The sequence below is a fragment of the Corvus hawaiiensis genome, chromosome 5 (assembly GCF_020740725.1).
Source record: "Corvus hawaiiensis isolate bCorHaw1 chromosome 5, bCorHaw1.pri.cur, whole genome shotgun sequence".
Taxonomy (NCBI): Eukaryota; Metazoa; Chordata; class Aves; order Passeriformes; family Corvidae; genus Corvus; species Corvus hawaiiensis.
This window is the reverse complement of record NC_063217.1, coordinates 15,977,514-16,001,025: the sequence shown is the minus strand read 5'-3', so window position 1 is coordinate 16,001,025 and position 23,512 is coordinate 15,977,514. Positions and strand designations below refer to the sequence as shown.

The window sequence follows — 23,512 nt, the reverse complement described above, 5'->3', positions numbered from 1 at the left end:
GTGGCTCAAGGTTTAGTCACGCTGTTTGCAACTGCTTTGAGCTGCTGTCCCATTGCCCGTGGGTAAGGGGGAGGGGAGTGAAACCGTGACCATCACACGCGTTTTGAGAACAACGTTACGGGGCCCGCTAGGTCTGTCCCCCTACGCAAACCTGGTGCCTTGTGCCTGCAGGGTCCACAGAGCCAGGGGGAGCTTCGGGGCGGAGCAGCAGGACGCGCTGGGAAAGGAGCCCGGCGCCGGAGGAGTTAACGGCGGCAAGATGGCGGCGCGCCGGCCCCCCCCGCCTCCGCCCCCCGCGCGCGGGGCAGTGGCGCGCGGCCGGGCCCGCGGCTGTCGCGCGGTGATGAGTCACCGGCAGGCGCGCGGCGCGGGGGCGGCGGGCGCGCAGCGGGCGGCGAACATGGCCGGCGTGGCCGACGCCGCCGCCGCCGCCGCGCCAGGCAGCGGCGGGGACGGGCGGCAGGACAGCGGCCGCGACGGGCGGCAGGACAGCGGCCGCGGGGAGCCGAAAACTCTCTGGGGGAGTAGCGAGCCGCGGCCGCCCGCTGCCGGCCCGGGGCAGCCGTCCCCGCATCAGCGAACGGAGACGTTGGGCTTCTACGAGAGCGACCGGGGCAGGAAGAAGAAGCGGAGCCTCCCGGGTGAGGGGCGAGCGGCCTCCTCCTCGCGGCAGCAGGGGCCCCGGGATAGGGTGGCCCCCACGGGGGACCGGGGTGGCCGTGGCGGTGTTGCCCGGGGCGGGCGGCTCTTGGCAGCGCCACCGCCCGCCCGTGCGAACTTGGACGAGCGACTTCAGAAAGTGCGCCGGGACCGAGCGGGCCCCGGGAGCGCCGGGCGGCCTGCAGGGAGCCTTCCCTCACCCCCTGCCCGTGGGTTTGGTCCGTGCAGTGGCAGGGTCGGTGCGGTGGAGCCCTTCGGCGTGGCCGGCTGTGTCCCGGCTCTCCGCACGAGTCGGCTGGGGAACGGGAGCGCGGGCGGACGGGTCCCCGTGCCCTGTCACGCAGTTTGTCAACTCCTGCTGGTCAGGAGGTTTGTAAGCAGCACGGGCATCATCCGTGGAGGTGTGTTGTGCCCTGGAGGGGGACTCGGGCTGTCTGGCTCGATACCTGCCCGGTTCCAGCGGGCGCGCTGGGTGACAGGAGTGGAGAGGGGCCGCGTTTCCCGAGCCTCGCGGGCCGGGAGGCTGCGGGTTCGCTCACCTTTCTTACTGAAGTGCTAGAAATGTTTCATCGTCTTAGCAGTTCTTGCTACACGCTCACAGCTGTGAGTACAGGGGGCTTTGTCTCTGCTGCTGGTAGTAACGGTGCCGTTAGAGCTTTGAAGTTGTATGCGGGTTATTAAAAGTCATTTAAGGTAAATGAAACTTACCAATTGGGTATTTATAAGGAAAAATAAGGGAAAATGTCATGCCTTTGCTATCAATCTGCAGCTATGTTTCCATTCACACTTCAACTGGTTATTTCAGATATCTACCAAGTAATTTTTGTAAATAGCCCTGCCATTTTTGTAAAAACTGTCAGTCTGTCAGGACTGATTTAATGTTGGTAAGGTTATAAATAATTTTATTAGCACTGTATTCTTAATTGATTAGCTCGCTGAAAATTTGGAAAGTGCCTGAAGTGTTAAACTTTCAAGGCTTTCTCCCTCAGTCTTCGCTTGAATGTGATAACCCAAGTCTTTATCAAAAAAAAAAAAAGAAAAAGGGAATTAGGATTTAACTTTAATTATGTGCCAACAATTGAATGCTTTCCTTCTGAGTTTGATGGGTGCGCTATCTGTTTCTTATGTGTTACCTCGTCGGACATGCATTATCATTGATTGAAGTTCTGGGGTGTTGATGAACACTGCAGAACATAAAGTTGATGTAATTTCCATAGTTATAAAGGAATTGGCCTGATTGTAGTAGTATGAATTACTTTGAGGTGAAAAAAAAGAATGATCAAGTTACATACTGATGTGCCTGAAAAACAACTGAACAAATAACTTTATGAAAAGGGGATTGTTATTGGAGATGGTGGAGAATACTTAACTATGTTCATGTAGTTGATTTGAAATTTCTAAATAGTTAAAAATCTTTGGTGCTCTCTGACACTTCATGGCAAGAAAACATAAGAATGGGCTTCTTGACTGAGTAACTAAAAATTCTAACTCACCTAAGGGTAGCAATGTATTAAATAATAGAAGTAGGGTTTTCTTCACATTGATGAAGCAGGACTGGTACTGTAAAGAGAAGTTGATTAGAGGAGAAGAGAATACTTTTTTAAAGATATATTTTCTTGATTGATTGATTGGCGTGCTTGTGGAAGAAGGATGTATTTAGGATTGACAGGAGTGAAGTGAGTGCCTGGAATTGTTGTGTTTAGGATTAAATTTATGATTTTATCATAGAAACTTACTGAAGTGCATTGCATTTCATGTTTCCACAACTTTTCCTCTCCTTTCTGGTTAATGGTTATCCTTCATGCAGCTATGCATTGAACTATAACTTAGTTAAATCATTATCTTCTTACCTTGAAGGAATTTTTGTCCTTTTATGTTTTTCGAAGATGCTTATGCTTTCCTGTCCTGAGGTGTGGAGATAAATGAGCATGCTGTAAGCATTAAGAGTATGCTATTTGAACAGATTAAGGTTGGGCCACAGTCTAAAACTTTCTGACTGCAAAAGAGGGGTATTTGAAGTAGGGAAGGAATTTGAAGTGGGAGGTAGAGTTTACTTTTAAAAGAAAATGTTGCTTGATGCTTTGATAGTAGAATTAAGCTGTTTTTGAAATGATTTATTACTTTGTTCTGCCTTGATGTCTCATGCTGTTCTTTTGGTTACTGTGTTTTTCCTACAGGGTCAGCCACTAATCTGTTTCACAGCTGGCAGAGCTGAGGCTGGTGCTGGGTGGCATTAAGTGCTCAGAAGGGAGGTGGCTGAATGACTGCCCTCTCCAGTGCATCCTCTGTCACTGGAGAGATGATTTTGCAGTCACAGTCTGGAGCCTGTGTATTGATCAGCCTCAGTCATGAGGATTGATTATCCCTCAATATCTAGGACATGAAAGCCTAAGGTGTTGAAAACTTAAAATCATTTGGTTTTCAGCTACAGCCCTGTAAAATAGTTTGTGTGAGGTAAGAAGGGGTGGGAACAAATAGCTCATTAGCTAAAATCTTAGAATATCTGAAGTTGGCAGGGACCCATAAGTTACTCCATGGCGGTCGCCCATATGCATGTATTTACTGTGCAGGAAACTTCAGTTGTTTGAGATTGCTTTATCTCTAAGCTAGAGAAGGTTGTTTATTTGAGGTGGAAGAAAATACACCTGGGCAGTTAAGAGTAGTTACTTGGTGTGCTTATACATATCTCTTTTTACTTTCAAGTTTTTAAACAAGGAAGAATTGTCATAACCAAAAAAGTTACAACTGATAGTGTTACAAAGGAAGATTCCAGAAAACAAGTTTGCTAGAGGTCTGAGCAATTATTTCAGGGAATGAACTTTGATTGAAACTTTATACATAAATATTAGTTTTTTACTACTCGTTAAGCAACATGTTGTTTTCGTTGTTTTAAAATAAATGCCTTTAAGGCTTCAAGTGGTTTTGGCATACTTAGTAGAAGTGGATCAGTCAAAATCACTATCCAGTGACAAGCTCATACATGGGAAAATGGTTCAGTTCTCATAGTTTAAAGGAAATCATGATTTATTAACAATACATAATTAACGGGTAGTTAATGAGTTATAGAGCTGTGATCAGTATCAGCAACATGATAAATGACAATTCTGGACATACAGAGAATATTAATGCACCCCCACAAACAACAAAGTGCCTGTAATCCTCCCGAGTTCTAATCATACCCCCTACCCAAGGCAATGAAAGTTGTAAACACACCCTCTTTTGCTTCTTTTATACTTCTGCTTGAGCTGATTCCTTCTTTGCCTTAAAATTCTTCCTAATATTCTGGCTACTGTTAAAGTCTTCATCTTCGACATGGTGGATATTGAGAAGGCATTGCCTCAGACAGTTTTGGGTGAATTCTTCACACAGTGTCAGTACTTGCATTCCCCTTTTAACAGCTGTTACCTAAGCCGTTTTACTAAGGATATACAGCCTCTTCCTGTCCTGAAAAATGTAGAGCATTCTACCATGCAAGGTTACTTCCCCCTCCTCTAGTCCCTAAGACTTTGGCTAAAATTGGAATTTATTATTTCTAACATGTGCTTGTATCACAGTAAGTGTCTGTAGCTTTTCATCTGTTTGTCTAGATGAGTGATTTTCATCTTCTAGGTGTTGTGTGAGCACTGAAAAGTTTCTGTTTTTAAATGCCAATTACCAGAGATGTTGGACTTCATTGTAGTATTCTGTCACTTAAGTGTTACAAGGAGGTGGTAATGTCAGACCTTGTCAGTGAATGTTGAAACTTAAGTTCAACCTTCCTGTGCTGACAGCCTGAATTTCCTAATTATAATTTCATATGTTATTAATTTTGCAAGACTACTCTGTACAAAGTCTTTTTCAGAAGCCATATGAGCAGCTTAAACACAGGTCAGTCAGCCTTCAGGTTATTTACCTACAGCCGTTAAAACCCAGGAGACCTGTACGTGCTTGATGGCTTTTTGGTTGTGAAAGACCTGATCCCCAAAGGTTCAGTGTGCTTGTACTGTTTGTGCACTGAATCGCTTGGGATCAGGTATCTGTGAGCGTTTTGCTCTTGCAGAAAGCTGTTCTTTAAAATAAAGAACAAGTTGCTAATGTTACTAGGAGAGAAAATAGCTTATAAGAGGTCAAAAATAAGAGTTTAGTAAATTTAGGAGGACTGTTAATGCATTGAGGATTAGATTCACTCAGCATATTGCATTTTGTATAGCGACTTTGAGTAATGTTTTGTATAAGTGGGATGTCTGCCTGGGAAAAGTAGCTTGTTTGTTGGGAGGCAGCAGGGAAATGAATGGGAGAGCACCGGACTTGCATCTCCTATAACTCCTTCCATACAAAGTTGTTTAAACATCAGCAGAAACCTTTTGTGTTAGAGGCCATATAAGTGAAACATGTAGAAAGTAATAAGAAACAGAAGTATAGCAGCTTCTCACCCTCTGGAGGTCATGCCTGAAGTGTTTTCTTCCTGTGTGTTTTTCTGAATAGATCTTTCATTGCTGAGATTCATCAGTGCTGAGCTGACAAGAGGTTATTTCCTTGAACACAATGAAGCAAAATACACAGAGCGGAGAGAGAGAGTGTACACTTGCATGCGGATACCAAAAGAACTGGAAAAGGTGAAGTATGCTTTAACATTTGATTCAATTTAGAGATGAAATCTGTTGAATTATTTAAAGAACTATTTATTTTTAAAACATTTTTGCTACAAAAACAAGATGTAAACCTGTATAATGATTATTTTTCAACGTTACTAACTTAAACATTTTTGTTTCAGGGTTTTTTTGCCTGTTTACCTGTTGCTACTGGCAGCTCATGTTATTAGCAGAGACAAACAAGTGCAGATGATGACAAATTAATTCAAATATAAAGATGTCACTGATACTTAAAGGAATAGTCAAAAGAAACGTTTTTACAGCAAAATGTAATTTTACATCAAAAAAAATTGTTCCAAAGATTTTTTTCCAGCGTAAAATTCTCTGAGGGTGGGAAAGTTCCAGTCGTATAAAAATATGGTGACAGATGAGTTTTTCTAAGGTTTTCATAGTCTTTTATTTTGCTTCTTGCCACTGTTTACCACATCTTCCCTCTCTGTCCCAGTGTTATGGCCCTTCATGAGGGATTCTTGTTACCTCCTTTATGTCAGCTTCGATCTCATTTTGGCCCTGCAGTGAGCCAATTTTATTCTGGCTTAACCATGTTGATTTGGGAGGTGGCAGCAGCAGCAGTATGCTCAAGGATAATGAGTAAGGCAACATTGGTAATAAGGTTTGGCTAGCCTGCAGTGTAATGACAACATTAAAATTAATACTGCTAAAATTCCCAAAATCTCTAGGGATGAAGTTACGTAGGGCTAAATCAATTTAACTTACACTGAAGGAAGAAGCTTGTTTCACTCTTCTCCCACTATAGTCTCCTGCTTTATGTATACTGCCTGTTTTGCATGAGCTGTGCTGCTTGTTGGACCATTCCAGGACTTAAATCAGCTCCTAATTCGGCAGTGAGTGTTTTCACTTTTACTCTGAGTGGTAGGATAGTGAGCTGGCTTGTTCAGCCAATATTCTTGAGAATGCAGAGTCTACACAAGGACAGAAGGGGAGCTTTATAACTATAGATGAAAGAGCAGTGGAGGAGGGAGGAAGGGTGGGTAGGATTCCCTTGGTCAGTAGCACTCATCTTCCCCCTTCAGTATCATTAAATTCATCCTTCAGCCATGATGAGGCCTGGCTTTACCAAATTAAATTGCCAGTCAGTTACTGCAGAAAATCACAGAATGAATGAGATTGGGATGGATCCATGGAGATGCCGTAGTCCATGCCCTTGCTTAAAGCTCTGTCAGCTACAACAGGTTGTTCAGGATGGGAGGCTTTGAATGTGTCCAGGGATGGTGTCTTCACATCCTCAGTATTTACCCATTCCAGTTTATGATAGATTATTCTACTTATGGTAGAGACTCAGTTGAATGATACAGCATTTTTACATCATCTCCATTTTAATTATGTAGATTATTGTGTGCTGTCTCCTAGGCACAGAAATTATTCTGAGGGATCATCACCACAGCTTTTCAATAAAACTTTCAGTGTGTAAGAACATGTAATATCCACCAGTCTTTTATAAATAAGACTAATGCTGTAAATGGTGCAATTGATGGGTTATACATGTAAATCGAACTTCAGTTTGTACTTTGAATATGAAATATTATGACACTGAATAATAAAGAGATTTAAAAAGCGATGGTTATCTTTTTACTGTGAGATTATGAAATAATTTTTTAGTTCTTTGCATTGGCTTAGTCCATGTTAGTATATATACTAACTATATCAAATTGAGCACCTAGAAATCTACTAAATACTGTACAGATCATCACCTGTTGCAGAAACCACTTGGCTACGTGATACAAAAATCTGCTTACTTGAAATAAAGCATGTGAGACACTAGTAAAGGAAGGGAAGAATTTTCTTAATGGCTTGTTTTGTTCACTGCCTAATAGGATCAATTGCAGAATAAGAATGAAAACTATAATCAGGTAGAGTGAGAATAAATTGGAGTAAATTTATCAAAGCCTAATCTCGGGAGGTATTACTGAATAGGCACTTATTTAACATCCATAATTTTAGAGAGGGATGTAATGTTCAAAGGGTAGTATTTTTGTTGTTGTTGTTCTGAGTACTCCTTTTTTATTTAGAGAAACTAGATAATTTACAATGTAAGCGCTACTTCCACTCAAGCATTTTATGCTTTTTCAGTGGAAACTTTTTGTTGTAGTAGGTTACTTACACTAAATGAGAAGGTGGTCTCTATTCCTGCCATCTTAAGGTAACACTTTCCAGTTGATCTCAAAATTAAACTTTGTGCTCCTTTGTTAAATTATAGTTATGATGATGGAAAAGCACTGTAGGCTTTTCTGTTAGTTCCTCAATATCTGGAATGGAGCAGCAAAAACAATGTTTACAGAAAGGAGTAGAAGGTTCAGCGCTGATTATATTTCATTGTGTGCATGTCGTAAAAACATTGGGAAAATGAGTACACTAAACAATAATTGCAAATACTAGTGCAAGCTTATAGAATGTGAAAAAACTTCATTACACTCAGACAGAGAAGTCCGTCTAAATCTAAAAGAAAAAGTAGTGTTGTTTTCGAGATTGTAAAGATGTCCTCAAAGAACACATGCAAAATGACAGGCTTTCTGTTTTGTTTGGGTTAAGGAGTTTAAAAATAGTAAGTGTTCAGTTCCAGTCATCTTCAGTGCTTGAATATTCGACAGCTAGTTCAAAAGTTATTTTAAAAGAAATAGGTAGCTTAATGGCATATTAATGCGGTGCAGAAATTTATCCACAGTTCATGTAACCACTGCTCCTAATAATTTTGAATAACAACTCAAAATGCTTAAATTTTAGGAAATTGTACTAGAGATGAATGAGCGAATATCATGAGAGAGACCTTAACATCATGATGGTATTGAAGTATTCTACCACTGCAGAATTGGTTGAAATAATATTATAAGGGAAAGTAAAAACTCAGGGATGATGGCAGTGCTGTTGTGCCTGAATCAGTCATCTTATGTGGCTTGTGGATTGATGTTCTGGAGTGCAGTCTGTAGGATTGCTTTCAAACTTACAAGGATGCATGAGGTGTAAGAGTGTTCAAGGGACATGGAACTGGCCATTGCACAAGCTAACAAAGAAGGTACTTTGAAAGGCAAAGGGATTGTTAAGAGATAAAAGTAATTTACTTGTACTTTGGTTTACACCCCCACCCCAGTATCTTCCTTTCCCATCAGCAGTACATACAACTTTCATATGTAAATGCATATCCGTCATGGATATCTAGGTCTGCTTAGATGTTGCTAGTCTTAGTTGTGTAGGCAGTTAAGATGGCTTCTATGGGATTATCCTTGGAGAAAAAAATACTAGCTCATGGTCTGACAGAAGCATAAGAGCATATGTCTAGACTTGCATTCAGGTAGAACCACAGAATCATTTAAAGAGCAGATAAAGAAGAAATGTCATGTGGCGAGAGTCTGCTATGTAGGAGCTTTTGAACTGTAGAGTTTACGTCTAGTTAAATTATCATAAAGTTGCTTAGCTTGTAGCCATAATGAATGGCTTTAATGTTTCTGTAAATTAAGGATAAAACATTCAAACTGAGGGCAACTGGAAGTTTACCTCTTCATATTTTATATTCTTTGTATGAAAAAGGTGGTTATTCTCTGAAGGAGATTTACCACAGCTGTAATGAGTTGTGCAATAGAAAATTTACAAGGTAATAGAAAAATTTTTAGGGGGAGGAAATAAGATTGAAAAAGGAGGTAGGCAGAAAATGGCTTTGCACATTTACACACAGCTCTGTGGATTTTTCCCCCTAAGGTTAAAACATGAACTTTTGTAACTGTAGACAAAAATCACTACTGGAAAATGAGCTACAGTTACGTTCAAGTGCAGTTTATATATTAAATAGACTAAGTTCAGTGAGCTGTGAAAGTCTACAGAAGCCTTCCCTGCTTGGACCTTGTGCAGAATTTGTGCTGAATAGTCTTCAAATGCATAGCATGTTAATTTTTCTACAGTTCAGCTATTGAACAAGTGAGAATATTTTGCTTATTTGGTTAATTAGTCTTATGTAAATGTATTTTTCGTAACAATTCTTTATAAACTTTTTGTAAATTTTACAAACTACTAACATACTTCTGTTTTATTTTTGTAATTTAGTTGATGTTTTTTGGAATCTTTTTGTGCCTGGATGCTTTTCTGTATGTGTTCACCCTGCTTCCTTTGAGAGTTTTTCTGGCAATGTTCCGGTTCATCACTTTGCCTTGCTATGGCTTACGGTAAGTCGATTCAAGAGAAAGGTGTTGATACCCTTAAATAATGTTTTACCGTTTATGTGTGTGCTTCATTTTATGGCCTTTCAGTGCTGTTTGAACTACTAATGACTTCTTCCACTGTAAAATAGAAGTCTCTATCTAAACTAGCCAAAGTAAAGGTGTGTGTAGGACCTTTAAGCTTTACCAGCAGTCACTAACTGTCATTGTTGCTTCCTTCAGACACAACAGTTTGATAACAGCACCACTTAGGCATATTCAGGTTAGTAAAGGACAGAGATGTAACCTTACCTTATAGTTGTGTTCTTTTATCTAACATCTACTTGAACATTGTTTTAAAATTTTGGATTTGGCTTATGTCTTTTGATAGGCTCTTTGATATTGAAACAGAAGTTGTTTGTTTTTTAACAATAAAAGTTTTCCTTATTTTCATGGAAAACTTTGCTGAAAAGATCCCTGAATAAAGTGTGTTCTTTTCTTTCCTCTGAAGAATCTTAGGGAGTAAAACATGGAGAGGAAAACCAACCAGAATATTAAGAAATTTTACATCTTGCTTCTCAGCCTTGCTTTTCTGGTCACATCAATACTAAGAAGTTGCTAATACATAAAATTTTTAGTTTACCTTTCTGGCACAGACTTCAAAAATTGGATAGAATTAATTTCTTTCATAAAATTTGCTACTTCACAGTAAAGATGATTGCGTAAGCCTTAAGTGTAGCCTAAAATAAAAGGAGCATTTGTATTCATGTTTTGGGGATTTTTTTCTGTATTTTCTAAAACTTGAAGTTGATTTATGGTTACTGATTTTTTTTTTAAGTTGTTTTTCTTAATCAAGTTGCTTGTATTTGCATTATCAGTATTGTCTTGTGTATGTGAAGGTCTTTTAGATGCATAGTTTAGAAATGTATGTTCTGATTACAGCAAGTGCTAGGCTAGTTGCAAAAAAAGTAATATTTTAAAATACAAGCTAAAGTTGAAATGTTTGTATTTGGTGATGTTTAACATAGGCGCTAGATGGCAGCCTAATGTTTTATTGTGCTGTTATTTTTGAACTGAACCTCAGACTTTTATTAGGTCGAGAGAGTTTTCTTAGCTGTATAAAAATGACAGCTATTTGGTTTTAGACTAATGTCAAGGCAAATTATGTGCCTATTTGTAGACATCTATATATATGCTGTTACTAAATTCAGGTAAATGTAATGGATTTCAAAGTATCATTTCAGTGTTACTGCTGTTCTGTTTAAGAGTGTTCTTCCTGGTTTATAAACTCAGCTTTGCTTTTGGCAAAGAAATTTTCTGCTCTTCTGAAGTTACAATTAAAGATTTCAAAGACCAGTTGCTGGTTTTGGTTATTGTTCAATATATTGTTATATGTTGTTATATGCTGAAGAAAGTGACATTTGAAACACCATATGCACTCACATGTATGTGATATGTGTATATATACATACATGCACCTGCAATGCTAATATTTAGTCTGCTTGCTTGAGAGTATTTTGTGTGTAGGGCACAATAGAAGCTGGTTTCATCTATTGAACATGATTGTGTTAACTTTAAACTGTTACCAAATAAGATGCAGTGAAGCTGAGATTATCTTGAGTGAAGAAGGCTTTGTTTTTGTAACAACTCCTAAAGCAATTTCTTTCGTCACAGTTCCCTCCAATGTGTTTGGAATTTAGTTTGCTAGAGTCTCTTCTTGTTCAGTATCTGAGGCTTTGTCTAATTCATTCATGTTTTATGTCTATAGTATGTAATGGAACTTCTTCAGATCTAAATGATTCTTATTTCCAAATATTTGGAGCCTGAATAGGGGTTTTCTTGTTGTTTTTTGTAGTTATGCTGATTTTATTTTTTACAGCAAAAGATATTTGTGATTTTCTTCCAGCTCAGGAAATACATTTTTATGTGTTTGTAACAAAATAGAGTTGAATAGGTAAAGCGCATTTGTAATTACAAAAGGTACTTACAAAGCAGGTGGCTGTTTATCTTTTAGCTTGCTCTTCCTTGCAGATATCAAATAAGTGTTGACTAGTTGTTATTTGAACCTGCCACATCATATTCCATTCTGTGTAGTAAATAAAAGTGCTCCTCCCTTCATCTTGACTTTTTTCTTAACATCTCAGTGAAGTAATTGAGCAGTGAGTGTTCTGTTTCCCTTCCAGGTTACTCTTTAGTTTATTTATTTCCTCATAATTCTGTCTTCTCTTTTCAGTGTAGAGAAAGATTATATTACCCATTATTTCTTTAAAACAGTAAAACCACATTCTATATAAATGGGCTAATTACTATCTATGGTATATTATGTGAAGTGCTTAAATATAGGGGAAGTGGTTTAAAGCCTCTTCCACATGTTGTAATATTTCATTTTACAGAGTTCTAGAAGGAAACAAAGAGTAATGTATCTTAAAGAAAATAGTTTCCTTTTTCTGCCTAGACAGTGTAAACACTTCAGTTTGACTTCTAATTCATCCTTCCTCATCACTTGATCTTTCATTTTGAGCAAATATAGTTCTGTGTTTTTGTCAGAGCTATATTGGTGCTCACAAAGCAATTTTTTTTTAAACTTCAAGAACTTCAGTCAGAAGAATCCAAGGTTCTATCACTGAGTGAACTAAACTGCTGGTTTAATTACTGTGATCAAACTGACAAAAGCTGAATCAACACGTGGTAGTTTTGGCAGGTGCAACTTCATTACTTCTGTGCTCTGTAAGTGGCAGGTTGCTTTTAAAAAAAAATTAACAAACTTCACAAAATTAGATTACATCCTCTGAAATTGCGAAAAGTCAGCTCTACTGTATTTTCTTTTGAGTCAAGAAAAGAACTTTCCTAAATTATTCTCTCTGGATCTTGTAGGCTACTCTCACTTTATTAAAATTTTCTTTGACAGCATAAAAGGTTTGTTGTTCCAGCAAAGTATGTGCCAAGGTAGACAGAGAAGTAGACCTGGTAGAGTCAGTTCTGCTTGGAATTACAGTCCTTGGTGACAGGTTCCTAAAACTGCCTCTATTTGTGGTTGAAAAGTACAGTTTCATTTTACAATTCAGACAATTTTTTTATCAATACCTCAGACCAAGAGATTCTGAGTAGATTAATATTGCTGCATGTTTTGAAACTCTTTCATAGAGCTAACTTATTATTTTTCTTGAAAATATGTTGCATACCAATAAAAGGTGATGTGGGAATGTGGAAAAGCTCTTTTGTATTATTTGTAAAACACCATGACATGAAAGCTAAAATTCTATGTTAGTGAAACTCTGATGGGACTCCCAGTTTAATTATGTTTAAAGGCATTTTACATCATCTCCACAAGCAAGAAAGGATTTGTTATGGAAAGTGAATTTTTTTTTTCCTCCAAATTCTAGTTTTCTCAAGAAAATACAGTAGAAGATTATGAATTTTCTTATACATAAAGATTGATTGACAAAACCTTTACCAGAGGACCCCCCCACACACACCCCCCACACCTCATCTTGGGGGGTTCCCCACCCCACACTGCTGGGAGTGGTCCAGGACCCTTTGGGCTCTTCCCAAGAGATGAGGGCAGCACAAGGATGGTGGAAGCCAAACAAGATCCTGCTTTGTGTGAGCACATGCCCCAGCACCTCCAGTGCCTCACACTGGTGCTGAATCCCACCGGGAACTAGAACATGGTGCTGATGACACCAAGTTTGTGGGTTCAATCCCTGTGCAGGCCATTTACTTAAGAGTTGGACTTCACAATCCTTGTGGGTCCCTTCCAACTCTGAATATTCTGTGAATCTGTGAATTCTTTCATGTGGAAGTAGATATAGGTTATAAATACATGTTCTGCATTTTTATTTTACTCTGTTCTCTGAAATAAGTAAATTTAGGTCCTGTCAGCAATAACATCAATAACTTCAGCTGTATTCTATGTACCTCTTAAAATTCCCATTGACTTCCTGTGAATTCAGGTTCATGTTTTTCAGTAGGAAATAAATAGAACATCATTAATTCAAGAAAGAAACTGTAGGAAGAAAGCGTATCAGGAAGAATAAAACAAACAAGTACACTGGCATTCTTATGGACATTATTTTTTTGTTCATAATATCAGGCTAGCAAATAAATTTGAACCTCTGTTGCACACTTATTCCCAAGCCTAATTTTTTTTTTTTTTGCTAAGGAATTTAGCTATGAAATCCATAAACTTCCTATTGTCATCTGAAGTTCATTGAGGAAGTTGTGCATCTGCCCACCAAAATGTTAGCTTTCTACCAACCAAAAAAAGGAAGATGCATTCATTATTTTTTGTAGTATACTCTCAGATCAAGTACTCCTTTCTCCTTTCCATAACAGTGCATAGTGTAGCAACATTACAACCTTCTCTTTCTTTCTTTCTTGTAAATCAGACCGAAGGGAAGAGCACTTTCACTTCCTTTATAGGATGGAATGTGGTGTCACAGGGATTCCTCCTTGGTGAGTAAGTCCTGATTTTCTTTTTCCTTCTGTGCTGTCAGCCAAATTCACACATCTACATGTAATCAGTAAAAAGACTGGTTACAAATGAATAGTATAGCTAAATTAACAAACATACCTCAAAGGAGAAACGAAGAGTTTTAATAATGAACACAGGAAACTGATTCAGTGCTATTTGTGGTAGGTATATTTTCTTATGTAACTTTAGATCATTGTGGAAATAGGATCTAATTTGTGATCTTAGATTTAAAGCATTTTTCACATAGACTGCCTGAGGACCAATTTGGCCCAGTTTAAAAAAGGGTATCTTGGAAAAACTATAGCCCCTGCTGTACTTCAGTTTATAGTGCCTTAAGCTTTTTGACATGTCTTCTAAGTACTGCTTCAGTCAGGTTCATAGCTATATTTCTGTGTGTACTTAAAGCAGGTTTTTTGTAATGCTTAAGCTAAATCTCAGGGAGTTCTGAAAGTTCATCTTAGTATTAGACTTACAGGTGTTTCCCTGCATAATAAAATATAGCACTTTAGCATATGTTTGTTTACTGACTTGAGTTATATTTGATTCTGTTATTTAAAAAATAAAAGCTTAATGAAAGCTTATTCTAGTTGTCACTTATTTGAAACCTCGTTTTGTTTTTATTTTTTTTTTGAGACAGCTCTCATCGGGGCCTAACAGCAAGGTTGGTTTCATTTCATTCTTAGCATGGTCTCGTGCTATATTGTGTGCATGTAGAGGCTTTTTATTGTGTGAGAAATGCAATGCCACCTAATCTTGGCAAGCTCAGCTCTCAGTTTCTTAGAATTCTTCATTTGGGACATATTTTTCTTATAATCACAATTTTAAAACAGTGAAGTCCTGCATATTATAAGGTGCACCTCTTTTTAAAAATCTCAAACTGGAAATTGGATTTGATCAAAATAGCTTTTTTCCTGAAGCCAAACTTGAGCATAATTGTAGGAAAATATTTCCAATAGATCACATTGTCCATTTAAAAAAATTTTAGTGTGTAGTTATGTGGGCAAGTGTATCCTTCAGGCAGCCTTGCTTGGATTTTATTTTCCCTGACATCTTTACTTATGCTAACAGGAAAACATCCCCTTATGTGTTAATGTAATAATTTTTGTTAGTCCTTTATGTAAGATTAGAGATTTGCGACACCACAGTTCATTAAGGAAGGATACATTGAAGAATTGACAGTTTGATAAAGACTACATGCATAACAAAACCCTGTTGTTCAGTTTCTGTGCAAGTGTCTGTGATGTAAAATGGAGAAAGAAAAGATACCTAAGCAAAACTTTAACTAGACCATCATATCAATAACTGAAATATATTGTAAACCTCAATGGCTGCCTAACTGTTTGAAAGTGTTACAATTGAATAATGTAGTTAGGAAGGGTTTGCTGTAAAATACATGGTTAAACTTGTAACATGCCGGAAGACTTTTTCAGTGCATTATTAGCTGAACAATAAACCTATATAAAAAGGGTTTTTAAGTGTCTACATTTATAGAAACATTACTCTTACAAAAGCTTTAAATTTTATATGTATGTATGTTATTAAGATGAAAATATCAGTCTAAAACATTTTTGCAGTGATAGTGTATTCATATCTTTAATGTATATATGACATCAGTATTGGAAATTTTATATGTGTTGACTTCAAAGGAGTAATTGTTTAGAGTAATCTGAATTATTTGGATGAGGCTAAATAGTCTAAACTAAAGGAACCAATTAAAATGCAGAAATTGTATAGATAAACAAGAAAAAAATCTTGAATGCCTGTTGATTTTTAAAAAACTAGCAAAACAATCAAAACCCAAACAACTCTAAAAGGTGACTGGAAAACCATATGTAATCAGACTAGTGAAGAACTGAGGAGCACCAGGAGGCCTGGAAGACAAAAATAAAGAAATCATATGACAGTCTGTGCAGTTAAGTTTAAAATAATATATTCAGAGTGCATATGGGTTGGATGCCAAAGTAACTAAGTACAAGTGTACTTGTCTGCAGGTTACACAATGTAGTGAAAGCACTGTTCATTTTGTAGTGACAGTTGCTGAAAAACATACCAGAAACAGCTGTAGTGAGACTTTTTTTAGACTTTTTTATACAGCAAGAACAAATTTCTTTTTGTCCAGGTTGCATTTCATGTTCCAAATAGTTTAATGACTTTAAATTCAATAAGCAAGGCTTATTAAAATACCTAACACACAGTCTTGGTGTTTTTTTTGGAAATTACTTGCTTAAGCATTAGCTACTTGTGATTTTGATCGTATTAAAGAGTAATGTAGGTAAACTGTGATTTATTTTTAATAGCGCTCTGCTTGATGCTGAGTAACTTCAGTTGTACAGCTGAAGAGTTTGGTGGTGTAGATACCAATACTTGGAAAGCCTTGAGCTGGTTTGCTTCTTCAATCAACTAAAGGGAAAATACTATGAAATCCATCATGCTGTTGAGTAGCAAACATTAAGGATCAGTAGAATGACCATCTGTGTAGTCATGGCCTGTATGGATGATTAAAACTAATGCTTTTCAACCAGTAGATGGAGACAGAATTCTTATTACAGTATAAAATGTGGATCATGGCATTTTGAGTATGATGTTAAATAGGAATACCTTGAAAATTACAGACGGGTAACTAGTTCCTTAAACTTTCACTTACTTAAGGAGTTTGCTTATGATGAGCACTGGTTTTCCACACTAGATTTTTCTTCTTTTTTTGGATTGTAATGTAACACGATTTTGTAACATGGGATTTTTTTGCAAGTGTTACAAGTAATCTTGGGAAAAAAAAATTGTTGTTGTTGTTTTTCCTAAAATTCATCAAAGCTGTTTGCTTTTAGCTTTCCGAAGGGAGAAGGCATACACAGATCCAGTGGTTTTCTAAACAGAGGAAAGATTTGTATTTATACTTTCTAAGTTTGTCTCATGATGGACAAACCATAAATTGGAAAGTTTGAAGCACGAGTATTAAACCTAGATTTTTATTGTGTTGTAAAAAGTTGGTTTTTTCTGTAACAGACTGATATGCCCAGTTCCTAGTTCTTGGTTATTTCAGTCAGTGCATTGTAGAAATTATGCCATAGTTTGACTTTCAGCTGTTTTAAATACTGTGGGATAAGCATTGAGCTTGGCATGCTTCCTTTCTTAACAATTGACTGGGCTGAAGCAGAAGCATGGTGTGGAATAGGAAGGTATAGTAGTATGGCTTGCACATCACTTTATGTTAAAATTAATAATAAGCTTGTATATCCCCTTAAGTATGCATTTCTGTGTTTATATTATTTTGAGAAGTAAGGCTTTGTTTCAGTGGAGATTTTCTGTCAATTTGTAGATGTAATGATAAGTACACCCAAAGGCTGAGGAGGTTGAACATCTTGTTAAGTACATGCTGTAGAATGTTGAAGTCTCTGTGTGGTTTTTTTCTGTATTGTCAAAATTTGCTGGTTAACATTACAGTTCGAGAGAGTCTCTGTAGAGGAATGCTTGGATTTTCACTGAATTCATGCAGATTGAAGGATCATCTCATGTTTAAACATTTTGGTGTATTCAGTGTTAGTAAAGCAAGATAAGATTGTACATAGTGGATAGTAGAAAGAATGGATAAGCCTTACTCTTTAGTTTAAAAGTACTTTGCTGTTTGAAGAAGTTTTAAAATTTGATTCCTTGATAGTCTAGGCTGTACAGCTGATGTGGGAACTTGAGACTTAGCATAATGAAACCACTTTTAAAATTCGGTAAAGAGCATCTTAAAGAGTATGACTTAAAGCAGTAAGTCTTTGAAGTAGTAATGGAATAATCATAGAATCATTGAATGGTTTGAGTTTGAAGGGACCTTAAGGATTATCAGTTCCCTGACATGGGGAGGGATACCTTCCACTAAGCCAGGTTGCTCAAATAATGGCAGAAAATAATAAGGTGAAAAGATATAAATCATGTATTGTAATAAGGTTCATTTAAAGGACAGTCCGGATGCCCTGAATCCTTTTATTTACTGGTTTGAGGTGTGAAAATTGTAATGTAAATTATATTCAGCCAAATTTTGAAACCATGTAACATTATTTCTGGAATCTAGTAGGATATTAGAGGAACTACATCTTGGACAAAGGCTCTCATGATACTATCTTCTAAGAGCAGAGTTCATTAAAGCCAGGCAAGTGTTAATATTTCACTCAGTTGTGCAGCATCACTGTATGCCTGGGATAGCTTTGAAGGAAAAGACTAACTGCTATCTGCAGAGCGATTCTACTGCTCACTGTTTGGTTACCTTGCTACCAGAATGATTAAAGTTGTGTAGTTGTAGTGTTCTTTAATTATTGTTCTCATTTTGTCACTCATGAGGAAAAAAGACCCATATGTAATTTTCATGTGAAATCTTTCTCTCTGTGTCATACTTCATACACAGCTGTAAAAATGGGAGTTGTTTGGAAGTGAGTTAAGCTGTTTCAGCTTCTCATACCTCTGTTCAATGGTTTCTAAAGTTGTACAATATCACACTCTGAGTTATCACATCGGCTCAGTAATGTTACTTCTTAAAACTTGGGTCCCTACTTTCAAGTGAGGTATTGAGATTACCAGCACTAAGCTATGTTTTCCTTGTTTGCTTCTTGACCTTTTTGTAGTTGTCATAGCTTGGACAATATGAGCTTTTTTATTTGTTTCTTTGAGATTCTGTAGTACTCATGATGTGCATGACTACAGCAGTATGAGTTTGTATGGGACATTAATCACGAGGTCTGATTAGTTAGTGCTTAAGATGATGTCCTGACAGTACTTTTTAGTGTTGGCATTGAGTAGTTACTGGAGACAATAAGTAAAAACATGCATTGAGAAAAATGAATGCAGAATGCTAGGATGCTATGACAGGCATGAAATCACATCGGCCTGTGTGTGTTTATATGTATTAAACAGCTTAATGCAAGGGATAGGAATGATTTCTGATAAATACAGCTTGAACCAGTGTGAGCCTGATCATACACTAAAACTGCAATGGTCAGCTCTCACTGAACCCTGACTACATCCTTCCATTACTGCAGGCTTTGCAGTCAGTTCTGTGTATTTGCCAAGAGGTGACAAAGCATTAGACTTAATCCATTTATTTGATTTCCTTGTCTTTGTAGGAAATAATTGTCCCTTTTCCATTTTATATTCAGAACCACACCTCAAAATCCTTTTGTAAATGTTATTAACCAGAGCGGAAGATGATTCTGCTACAATAAAAATGCTTCTATGGATTTATGCAGTAGGCATGGTTAATCTCTCTCAATTGGAAACATGTTAGTGGTACGCTGTAGATTACTTGTTTAGTCAATATGAAGGGGTCTTTCCTAAGTGTACAATGAAAGAAAACTGGAATATATTTTAAATGCCGGGATCATCTTACTCTTCTTACGTTCTGGAAAGTAGTTTTCTGTAGTTAATCTTTGCAGTAATCCCTTTTACTGAGTAGGGGGTTGAGATGCTGGCAGCTCTGCTGTCATCAAACTGAGGAATTGAAACCGTGGGGATATTTTTGTGACTAAGATGTTGTGGTTTAATCTCAGGCAGCAACTAAGTACCATGCAGCCACTCACTCCCTCCATCTCCCACCCATGGGGAACAGAATTGGAAAGTTAAGGTAAACCTCATGGGCTGAAATAAGAACAATTTAATAATTGAAACAAAATACGCTAATAATAATAATATTAAATATGCTAATAATAATAATGATAAGCAGAAGGAGAGAGTCTAACAGAACCCAAGAGAAACAAGTGACAGAGTTGCTCATCAGCCACTGCCTGGTACCCAGCCAGTCCCTAAATAGTGATAGACCCTGTTCTGGGTAACTCCCCCAGTTTATATACTGTGTGTGATGCTCTGTGGTGTGGAATATCCCTTTGGCCAGTTTGGGACATCCTGTCCTGGGTACACTCTGTGCCAGCTTTCTGTGAAGCTCCTCAGTAGCAGAGCATGAGACACTGAAAAACCCTTGACTCATGGTAAACATTTCTTAGCAACAACCAAACCATTCAGTCTGTTATACGCACTCTCATACTAAATCCAAAAAAACCCAGCTACTAAAAAGACAAGGCACTCTGTCCCAGCCCAAACCAGAACTCTTGTTCTGCAGTTGTCACAGCATTACTGCTGTTTTCTGCTTCTCATGTGGATAAGGAGTTATGTAGAACTTCGAATAGAACATTAATATATTGTATTTTTAATTAAAATGTCAGAAAAAATATTGTTTATTGCAGTTTTTTTTTCCTAGACATACAGACAGATTACTGAGAAGCTAAATCCAAGTCACCTTGAGAAGTAGGGCAAGAGGACTTCAAGTTGTGCCAGGGGAGGTTTAGATGGGATATTAGGAAAAATTTCTTCGCTAAAATGATTGTAAAGCAGTGGAACAGGCTGCTGCTCAGGGAGTGGTGGAGTCACCATCTCTGGAGTTATTTAAAAGATGCATAGACTGTGGTTTAGTAATGGACTTGGCTGTGATAGGTTAACAGGTGGACTCGATTATCTGAAAGGTCTTTTCCAACCTAAATGATTCTAAAATTCTCTAAAAACATTATTTGAATGGGATCTGTTCTGTAAAAGTTTAATTCCTGTAAAGCACAGCAATCAAGAGCAGTTGATCTGACTCTTTAAGGCAGCTTTTGAATTGAATCACAGTGATAATCAAGTTTGTTCTGTACACAGCACATTCTGAAAATCTTTTAATCTTTCCAGTGTATAGGATACTGTGTGCAAGTTTGTATGCAACTTCACACAGTGTTAGTCTCCTGAGATAGTTTTCAGAGTTGACACCACCTTTAGAAGAACAGTTGTGCTCCTGATTGTATGTAGCCTCTTCTCAGAGTTTTTGTATTCCCCTGTGATGGTTGCTGTCTGCATTTATGTTGGCTTCTCCTGAGTTGGTTCTACTTGAGTGTAGTCATATGGATGAAAATCAGCACAAGCAGAAGAGTGATAGAGTTAACAGCTCAGAACATCTGCAACTTGTGACTGTACTGGTGGTTGAGCATCTTTGATGTTACTTGTAAGCCAGAAAACCTTTGACGTGATATTTTCAGTCTGTATTGATTTGTGGACATCAAAGCATTTTCCTGTGAGAATCTTTCTTGACTGCTTCAGAAGCTTCATAAACAGATTCTACTCACTAGTGCATATCAGTAAGAGACCATTCTGTCGTTAAAATTGGTACCTTACCAAACTTTTAAAAGACAAACTTTTGAAGCAGGTGTCTGTTTTGTTCATCAGGTTTTGTCTGCCAGGTACTCACTACTTCTCTAATCGTAAAGTAGTTGTTGGCTGGAAGAATGAAGATGCTAATTTTCTGAGTAATGAATTCTGATTCTCTTTTTCACGTGCTAAGGCCTGGCATTACTATTGTGGAATAATAGCACGTCCTTTACCACTGTATCCCTGTCTGTATGTCAGAGTTTGTGTTGGCTGGGAGACTTGTACAGAAATGACTGAATATATTCCAAAATGGAAGCACATTGGAGAAAAAAGAATATGCTGTTACTCAGCATATGAGCAGTAATCATAATCATGGGCTTGTTTAAGTCCTGTGAACATTTCAGTATATACTATTATATTTTAATAAGTATAATCATTTAAGTCAGATGTAGTTAAATAAGGCAGTAAACTTTCAAAGTGTGATTTTGCAGGTTGGGGAGGGTGCATTTTTTTCTGTGTCATGCAAAGACAGTCATAGGCTTCTTAAGCAGTGGGCAAAAGGTGCGTGTTCAGTTTAATTTTTTTTATTGGTGTTTGCAGTTAAAACTCAGTTTGTGGGCTGAAGAAAGGAAGCAAATTCACTGAGGCATTTTGTCGAGAACTTAGGCTGAAATAAGATGTAGTGTGGATATTGTTTGTTACTGGATGACTTCTGAAAGCAAGAAAATATCTCTTAGGGGAGAGGAAACCACTGTAAGCAGTTCTGGTATGCTGGACTAGGTTGAATTCTTTTATTCAGAATGTAATTAATTTTAATGCAGTTAATGAAGTAAAAAGTATATAATAAAAGTAGCAGTTGCTCTCTGTAGAAAGCGGAATACTGTAAATCGGGGAGTTCTGGAAACTTTCTTGCTCATACTCCCAGCAAGAGCACAACCTATTTGCCTGGAATGTCACTGTGTGGTTCCAGGAGTGATATAATGCATGAATGCCGTTTTCAGGGCGTTTTTCTTTCAAATGGAAAACAACAAAGAAACCCAAAGTACAGCACTCCAGCTGTGGCTTAAATAGAATGAGTGAGGTAGCAGGGATTTTTGACTTCTCTGCAGGTCTGTAGAATGACTCCAGAGGTCATAAGTAACTGTTTGGATTTTTTTTTTACAAGATAACTCTTAATTTTTTCTAAATGTGTTATCAGTTCATGGGAATATTGCCTAACCACTGGATGGCCTACTGATTTAAGAATACAGAAATTGAAAATTAATATCTTAAGTTCTGCTAATTGCTTCCAACTTCTTTGAAACATTAATTTCTGTAAAAGCATTTCAATGTATTTAAAAAGTAGTATATGTAATAGAAATTATTCCTCCTTCTTTTTGTGTTTGATTCTCAACCTTTTGATGTAATTCAAAGGCTTTTTAACTGCTTTGCATCCTATTAATACTAAACTAAATAAATAGACAAGTGAATACTGCCTTGCAATTTTTTTATGCTTATGGCTACTGTTGTGGGAATTGAGATAAAGCTATTTTCTTCCTGTAGTTTTACTTTATAGGAAGAAATTGTGTAATGATTCCTTTAGTCTCCTGGGTTACTCATAGGTCTATAGATAGAAAAGTTCTGCATTTGGTTCACAATCAGCCTCAAGCTCTGATGTCAAATTGTTTGCGTTTACTGCTGCAGAGCTTAGAGCTAAATGAAGATACAGAATTTACTACCTGTTCCTCAGCATCTGGTTCATTATACTGAAATTGAAGATGACGGCTTCATTTCTTTTTGATCATAGTGAATACAATTTCTGTACCTGAGAAAGTCAAAATCATAGAATTGGCTGGAAGAGGGAAGGTCAATTAGAAACCAAAGGGCACGCATGCAGAAGGTTATTAATAAGTGGGAGCTCTCAACAAATACAGTGTTTTAATTACAGGGATGTGGTGAGTAAGAGACTGTGATCCTGTTCATGAGTGTGATCTATAAATGTGTATCATGGTCATGGTGTTGGAGTGAAGGGCAGGGGAAGGGGCATAATAAATGACATTAAAATATATCCATGATGAACAGCTTCTGTGAATTCATATCGACTTAGTAACATCTGTATTTTGTGGGTATATGACATTTAGTGGAGCTTTTTGCCCTTTGTATTTCAGTGACAGACGTTTGCTACAACCTGCTCAGGTATGTGACATTCTCAAAGGAGTTATACTGGTCATCTGCTACTTCATGATGCACTATGTTGACTACTCTATGATGTATCATCTGATAAGGGGACAGTCTGTCATAAAGCTCTACATCATCTATAACATGCTTGAGGTAAGAATGTTGGCATCAGAATATGAAGCATGCTTTTTTCAGACTATCTAAAATATTTTGTATTACAGTAGTTGTACTTAGCATGTGGCACAGGTGGTATTCTCACAAATCTGCACACACCTATGATAATAAGCCTAGATGCCATG

At 37.7% G+C, this 23,512-nt stretch overlaps 1 protein-coding gene across 3 annotated transcripts in view; it reads left to right on the top strand.

Moving 5' to 3' along the window:
* Positions 1-380: 380 nt before the first annotated feature.
* The window catches only part of TAPT1 (transmembrane anterior posterior transformation 1), a 49,741-nt gene continuing 26,609 nt past the window's right edge, over positions 381-23,512 (top strand). The window contains exons 1-5 of one of the 3 annotated variants that reach the window (XM_048303864.1): positions 381-641; positions 5,125-5,255; positions 9,345-9,463; positions 14,548-14,571; positions 23,204-23,366. In XM_048303864.1, coding sequence (XP_048159821.1) covers positions 401-641; positions 5,125-5,255; positions 9,345-9,463; positions 14,548-14,571; positions 23,204-23,366 — 678 coding nt within the window. In that variant the 5' untranslated portion in view covers positions 381-400. Of the gene's footprint in view, positions 642-5,124; positions 5,256-9,344; positions 9,464-13,824; positions 13,892-14,547; positions 14,572-23,203; positions 23,367-23,512 lie in introns of those variants that run through there. The other 2 variants (XM_048303865.1, XM_048303866.1) reach the window with 2 other exon arrangements.